Source organism: Myotis brandtii, unplaced genomic scaffold (genome assembly GCF_000412655.1).
Source record: "Myotis brandtii unplaced genomic scaffold, ASM41265v1 scaffold191, whole genome shotgun sequence".
NCBI lineage: Eukaryota > Metazoa > Chordata > Mammalia > Chiroptera > Vespertilionidae > Myotis > Myotis brandtii.
Genome location: NW_005357115.1, coordinates 4,056,718 through 4,064,194, shown reverse-complemented (window position 1 = coordinate 4,064,194; position 7,477 = coordinate 4,056,718). Strand labels below are relative to the sequence as shown.

At 46.0% G+C, this 7,477-nt stretch overlaps 1 protein-coding gene across 1 annotated transcript in view; it reads left to right on the top strand.

Annotated features, from left to right (window-relative positions):
- ZFP36L2 (ZFP36 ring finger protein-like 2) overlaps nucleotides 1-2,107 on the top strand; it is a 4,199-nt gene extending 2,092 nt beyond the window's left edge. The window contains exon 3 of the mRNA XM_014538494.1: nucleotides 1-2,107. Within this exon, the coding sequence (XP_014393980.1) occupies nucleotides 1-168 (168 nt within the window). The 3' untranslated portion in view covers nucleotides 169-2,107.
- Nucleotides 2,108-7,477: the final 5,370 nt, after the last annotated feature.

The following is a 7,477-nucleotide window of genomic DNA, read 5'->3' as shown; positions in this document are numbered from 1 at the left end:
TCGCCCGTGTTCGACTCGCCCCCCAGCCCCCCTGACTCGCTGTCGGACCGCGACAGCTACTTGAGCGGCTCCCTGAGCTCCGGCAGCCTCAGTGGCTCCGAGTCCCCCAGCCTGGACCCCGGCCGCCGCCTGCCCATCTTCAGCCGCCTCTCCATCTCCGACGACTGAGGCAAGAGGGCGCCAGTGAGGAGGAAGGGATGGCCGGTTCTGGGGTTGTAGGAGGGTGCCCCCCCCTGCCATCTCACCCCAGCTAGGGGCAGGGGGACACAAGAGGGGGGGGTGGCAAAGGCCACATGCAGACTGCAGGCTGGACCGAGCACTTGGACTCGAACTTGTGTGCCAGGAGGGGCCCCCACCCCTCCCCTTTCGGTTTCCTCTTGTTTTGTTTTCTATTATTATTTTTATTACGAAGTTTCATTCTTGTTGAGAAAAAAAACAACGAACTTTTTGTATTGATGAACAAAATATTCACAACTTGGGCAGTTGTGATGCGAATTGAACAAAAAAACCAAACACTTAAACTTTTTTTTTTTTTAGGTCTCAGAGGAGTTTGGGACTTTAGGGAAAAAATCAACCCAGCACCAGCAGCTACCAACCACCATTCCATATCCTCACTTGAAAAGCATTAGTTACAGTCCAGATGTGGGAACTCTTGAAAGAAGTTCCTTATTGTGTTTGTCTCAGACCAGTGTAAACAAACCAGCCAAGCCACCACCTTGTTAAACCTGTAAGCTTTTAAAATTTAATATTTTTGCCAAGAACATGCCTTGATATAGTAGGCTTCGTAGGTTCATTTGTTTGTTTGTATTTTAACCAAGTGATGTGTGCCTGGAAAAAAGACCTTTGCATTCCAAAGTTTCATACTGGGTTACTGGTTACATTGCCACCACTTACTTAGTGGATGTTTAATTTAGAACCATTTTGTCTGCTCCCTCTGGAAGCCCTGGGCAGAGCTTAGTTTGTAGTTGTTGGGGAATAACTGCTGAATTTTTAGCTGTTTTGAGTTGATTCGCACCACTGCACCACAACTCAATATGAAAAAACTATTTAACTTATTTATTATCTTGTGAAAAGTATACATTGAAAATTTTGTTCATACTGTATTTATCAGGTATGATGGAAAGCAATAGATATATATTCTTTTATTATGTTAAATTATGATTGCCATTATTAATCGGCAAAATGTGGAGTGTATGTTCTTTTCACAGTAATATATGACTTTTGTAACTTCACATGGTTATTTTATTGTAAATGAGTAAAAAAAATCTTAATTTAAGAGATTGTATGTAATATTTATTTCATTAATTTCTTTACTTGTTTACGTAAATTTTGAAAGATTGAATGATTTCCTTACAGAAATCTACATGCTGTGGAAGTAGTTTAAGAGTTTTCTTAGAATGTATAATGGTTGTAGCCCATCCAGCTATAAAGAAAAAGTGACCACATACTTTGCAGACAGGTTTAAATGTGGCATGCTTTTCTCATTCCATCTTTATAAACCAGCAAAAGATGTTTTTGTTTGCTTATTCCACCAGCTCTACTGTGACATATTCTGCGTATACAGACATGTAGCAATAATGGGGGGTAGTCTCACAGTGCCTTTGGAAGGGCCAGAACTAGCCTTAAATCTTCCTCAACCAAATAAGTATTTTGTCTATTAGTGCTTGAGAGAATTTGAATGTAGGATGGGTTCAACTGCACAAAAGGAAAAGATTTTTACCACTTTTTTTTATATAGATAAAGTGAAGAGGCCACCTCTTAGTGCTAAAGTAATAGTATGTTATTACATGAATATGCCTTGTTTGATTACAGAAAATTCCAAAACTTGTACTATTTTTCTTCCCATGTAGAAAGGCAGGAATGCTTTCCTGACAGCAGGTGAATGAGCAGTAGCTTTAGTTTGTATGTACGTAGGTACAGTTGTGGAGCACTATGTATGTATGTACTCTGGACTACTTGGACAGAAGTAGGTATTTGAATGTAACAAGACAAGTCAACTTGAGTTGTAATATATTTTGGGGAATCAGTTCACTACAGATTGTGACTGTAAACATTGTACTGTAAATGTTTTGTAGTTTTACCCCAATAAAAGTTTTGGGAAAAAAAAGGTATTCATGTGTAAGGTAGCTTTTTTTTTTTTTTTTTAATGGGAATATCTAGCTTCCCATCATTTTGTCAGGCCTGGCCCAGGTCTTAGAGGGGTTGGGGGCTAGGATTTAGAGAGCTAGCAGAGTCTGCCCCTCCATATTTTATATAGTAAATTCTTCAGCTGAAAAAGTAATTATTTGGACTGTCAAGGGCATTAGTTAGCTGTTTCTCTTGGTAATAAGATGCATCCCAGTGTTGGCTGGTGGCAAGGCCAGGCTGGGAGGCCTGAAGGGGCGTGGCCTGCCTGTGAGTCATCAAGTGGGTCACGTGTCTGCAGTGGCAGCTGAAGATTTTTTTTTTTTTCTGGGACGCCCGGGGAACTAAACTGCTTGCGTGGGGAAAGAAGGGCAGTCTTGCCAGGCTGTGCTAAACTGGAGGTGTGGGGGGTTAGGTCGGGGATTTTCCTGGACTTTGGAAAGCCTGGTTGTGTCCTTGTCCAGAGAGGAGGGAAGATTAAAGAGGTTAAACTTATATCTGGGTAATGTTTGTTTATGCGGACAGCTTCCTCTGGGAGTGAGAGCACACGTGTTCCTTATGCAAATGGTTAGTGTCTGAGATGACCCAGTGGCCAGAAAGCAAATTCAACCCAGGTGTCTGGTAAAAGGAAGGAAAAAACCTACCAGTTTGCTGATTCTCAACATAGTTTAACAAAACCTTAGGTTTTTGGGGGGTGTTTTTTTTTTCCTACAATCACTTAAAAAACGGGTTCATAAATCATGTTTTTTCTTCATCTTTCCACCCCCACACAGTTCAGACACTTTTTCCAAAGTAGGTAAGAGATTTAGCAAGTCAGTTTTCTTATCTACAACAGCTGGGCTCTATCAACCAATACACTCTCTCCCTGCATAGCCAGCCGCATCCCCTCACTCCCTGCATAGCCAGCCCGATCTCCTGTGTCTCACAGCTTGGAGGGCAGTATGCCGGCCCCACCGGGCTTCAGGCAGCTGTTTCACGTTAACGATGATTGCACTGGTGTTAGCTGGAGCGTTTTGGTGCTTGGCGCACGCTGCCAAAGGGGATGAGGAACAGTTTCAAAGTTCTCCCAGATGCCCGGCCCTTGGCTGAGGGCCTCAGCAGTGGGGGAGGGGAAGCCCGAGGCCCTGGAGGGCTCTCCAGCAAGGACCCTGCAGGCTCGCTGGCCTCTTCACCATAAAGAATGTGCAATGGGGAGGAAAAGTCTAAAATGTGGTGCTGTTTAGGCCAGGCTGCGTGTCCAAGGCCTTGCTTCCACTTCATTCCAAAACTTACTTTCCTTAAACAAGTACTTTTGAGCAACTGGAATGTTCGACTTCTTTTGGGGGTAAGCCACATTTATTTTTCAAAATTGGTTTGTTTGCAAGCCCAACTGCTAAGATCTGATGTTTTGTATTTTAGACCCAGTGGAGTGTGGAAAGCTTTGAGGGGGAGAGGGGGGATCATTCAGAAATTTCCTCTTGCCACAGATCAATGGAGGGTATGTAGGTCATTGTCTCTGCAGCGGCTGGAATTCACAGCAAACAAAACTCTCTACTATTGCTTGATCACCCTTAGGAAAGTTTTCGTGTAAACTAAAGGAACAAGAAATAACAAATTGCAAGTAAAGACAAGCCAGGATTTCTATCACAGGCTGGGGAGCGGAACTAAAACTGACTGGCTCAAAAACTGTGTTAACTCAAGATAAAATTCTTTTGTAGTTAATTGTGAAAACGAGCCCGTAATGTGTGTTTAGAATGCCCTAATAGGGTGGCATTTCCACCAGCTGTTTGAAAACGAAGGTGTTTTTTAAACAACCCAATTAGTGTGTACCACCTTCTAAATGATTTCAGAGAAGGGATGCATGCGTGGACATATTTTCTGCCACTCGCTCTGTCTGAATCTACTGCTGAGAGCATAAAAGGGGGGGGGGGGGGGGGGGGAGAGACACAAAATAACTGTTGAGAAGGCCAAAGCTCTGCACCCACCCATGGGGATAGATGGCGGATTATGAGCTCTGCAGCAGCACAGGAACCCGGATGAAAGGGCCAGGCCTGGGAGGGCCCAAAGCAGTCAGGACTAACAGGCATAGCTCTTGGCTGCAAGTCTGGCCCTGCACCAGAGTGCTCAGTCCTAAGATCCCCAAGCTGGGTGTGTGCAGGGAGGAAGCCCGCTAGAGTGCATTTGAACCTGGAAGGGAACTGTCCCCAGGCGCTCCCTCTTCAGTTTTGCTTGTGGTGACAAGAGTGGGGACAGATGTGACTCTGCCTTGAAAGTGGAAGTTGGGTCCCTCTCCCTTCCTTGGCCTTGCGAGTTAGTGGGAGCTGACTCGGCCCCTAGAGGGTAAGCCCAGGCCAGGCTTACCTTCCATCAGGGGCCTGTAGCCACTTTCCGTTGTTACTACCTTATTTAATTGGGTTTGTTTTTTCTTGTTCGCACTCCAGGAGATGTGCAGCCCTGTGGCAATCCAGGGCAGGTCCAGTTCCATGCTGCCGGCAAGGCAAAGGAGGGAGGGAGCAACAGAGGGAGGGCCAGGGAGGAGCGAGGCCTGGCAGCTGGACAGGCCTGCCCAGGAGGAGCCCTGCGGGAAGGAGGCGGGTGGGGGTCTGGGCTGCAGGAAGCCACAGCACCTCCGGGTCCCACCCCTGGCCTAGGTGTGTTCTTCCAGCCTCTCCCGATAGATTGTGCTGGACCTGGAAAGCTATGAGTGTGTATGTGTCTAAGGGTGTCTGCATGCCTGGAGGGAGGCCTGTGGGGGTGTGTCCACATGGAGAGTGTGTATGTGTCTAAGGGTGTCTGCATGCCTGGAAGGAGGCCTGTGGGGATGTGTCCACATGGAGGGCGACGTGTGTGTGTGTGTGTGTGTGTGTGTGTGTGTGTGTGTATGGGTCCCTGTCTGTCAAGGTGGGTGTGCACATGTTCGTAAGTATTACCCTGTGCAGGTGCTCAGGGGCCTGTGTGTGTGATGTTTCCGTGGGGGCGTACTGTAGTATGGGGCTGTCTGTGGGTGTGTGGATCTGTGTGGAGTATGTATGTCTATAGGGTGTGTGAGTCTGGGTGGGTGTGGAAATCTGTGTGTGTGAGTGTGTGAGTATGGGTGTGAGCTTGGGTGTGTCTGTTGCTCTGACTGTGTGTAGGTGTATGTGTGGATCTGTGTGTGGGTGTGGGTGTGGGTTTGGGTGTGCCTGAAGCTGTGGCTGTGTCTGTGTAGCTAATGCTGTGTGGGTAGGTGTGTGGGTCTGTGGGGTGTGAGGGAGAACCTGTCATAGTTGCTCTATGTTTGGGTCTGGAGGTGTCTGTGTGTATGGGAGTGTGTCCATGTGGGGGTCAGGGTGTTAACACCTACAGAGGAAAAGCAACCCCTTTTAGCTGGCCCCTTTCAAGCTACAAACTGCTTTCAAAACCCGGAAATGATGGTCAGGCTGTCATCCGCTTCCTGCAGGGCGGTGGGCAGAACAGGGCTGATGGGAGGGTGGCAGACAGGCCTCCAGGCCTGCAGGGACCCCCCCGACCCACCCTATTGCGGGGCACACCTGCCAGGGACAGGCCTCCTGGGCCTGACTAGAGGGACATATTTAGAAACAGTTCTCTGGTTGGAGGAGGAAGGAGCCTGATTATTTTCATCTGTGCAGAAATAGCTGTCAGATAGGCGTGCTGGTGCCCTGGGGTGAGAGCAGCTCTGAAATAGAAGGGAAGATATTCACTCAGGCAGACAAGAAAACTCCTAAACTCGCTGAAACCGGGTTTAAAATATTTCTCTAAAAATAAGCTTTGTTTTCCTTGTGGATTCCTCTGGCACTTGGGCCCTTGTGTCAGGGTGCTTAGCTGGCCTGGGAAGCCAGGCGGAATTTTTTAAAAAGCAAGTGTTTCCCAGCTGTGGCCTTGGAAAGTTCTCTGTTTTTCATTTATTAAACTCCTAGTTTCCGGCTAATTAAAATGATTTTCAAATAAAACTCCCTGGCCGAGCAATATTTGATGAAACACAGAATTCCCAGTGACCCCCTCTGCAGGAGGCTGGGCTGGCTGTGACCCCTCCACTGGGCCGGTGCTGGTTTTATTGGGAGGAGCGAAGCCTTTGAAATGCATGCCCAAGGCCTTGTCTTACCAAACCCCACCCCTCCTGTGGTGACGGGTGAGTGGCTGCTTGCAGGGCAGTCTCTGAGCCCTGCCCCACTTGCTAACCTGCTGTTTCTTTCCCTACTCCCTGGCTATTGTTGAAGATTCAGGTCCAGTCGGGCCATTGTGCCAGGATTTTATTGAGCACCTACTGGATGCAACACGTTGTGAAGATGGAAATGCAGGCAGGAGGCATGTATTGCTGAGGGCCAGAGGTGGTGTGATTCAGAGTTGCTGGCAGGTCCCCCTCACTGCCCTGGGATTCAGTCCACATATCACAGGGGTGAGATGCTGGGACTGCTGACCTGGCCTTTCATTCATCCCACAGGCAGTTCTTGATCACCTAGTGAAAGCCTGCACAGTGGTAACAGATGAGCTGACCGACGTCATCCCTGCCTTCATGGAGTGTACATAATGTTTTCAAGCTTCATTCATGGTGCAGCTTGAATCAGCCTTCTTTCCTTTGTATGGCTGCATAATATTCCATTGTATGGATGTACCACTTTTGGTTTATAGACATTAAAGTTGTTTTCCTTTTGGCTGTTGTTGAATGATGCTGCTGTGAACGTCCATGTACAGTTTTTGTGTAAACATACGTTTTCAATTCTTTTGGTTATATACCTAGAAGTAGAATTGCCAGATCACATGGTAATGTTTAACTTTTTGAGGACTGCCATACTATTTTCCAAAGTGATGCACTGATTTTTGTAACTATTTAGTGTCTGTTTTCCCTACTCAACCTGATGCATGTTTTATGATGTCCACTTAAAAAAACATAACACTTGTTCACAATAGCCAAAAAGTGGGAACTACCCAAATGTTCATCAACAGATGGATAAATAAACAAAATGTGGTATATCCATACAATAGAGTAGTATTTAGTCATAAAAAGGAATGAAATATTGATTCACATTACAACATGAATGAATCTTAAAAACATTATGTTGCATGAAAGAATCCAGACACAAAAGACCACATATTATGTGAGTCTACTTATATGAAATGTCCAGAATACGCAAATCCATGGAGACAAAAAGTGGATTTGTGTTTGACAGGGGCTCTAGGGGATGAAGGGGAATGATGCTAATAGATTCAGTGCTGCTTTTTGGGTTGATGAAAATATTCTGGGATTAGATAGTGGTGATGGTTGAACAACCTTGTGAATATAGTAAAATTTGTACACTTGCGTGCTTTAATCTGGTGAATTTTATTGTATGTGAATTGTATCTTAATTTTTTTTAAAGTATGCTCACGAATTGAA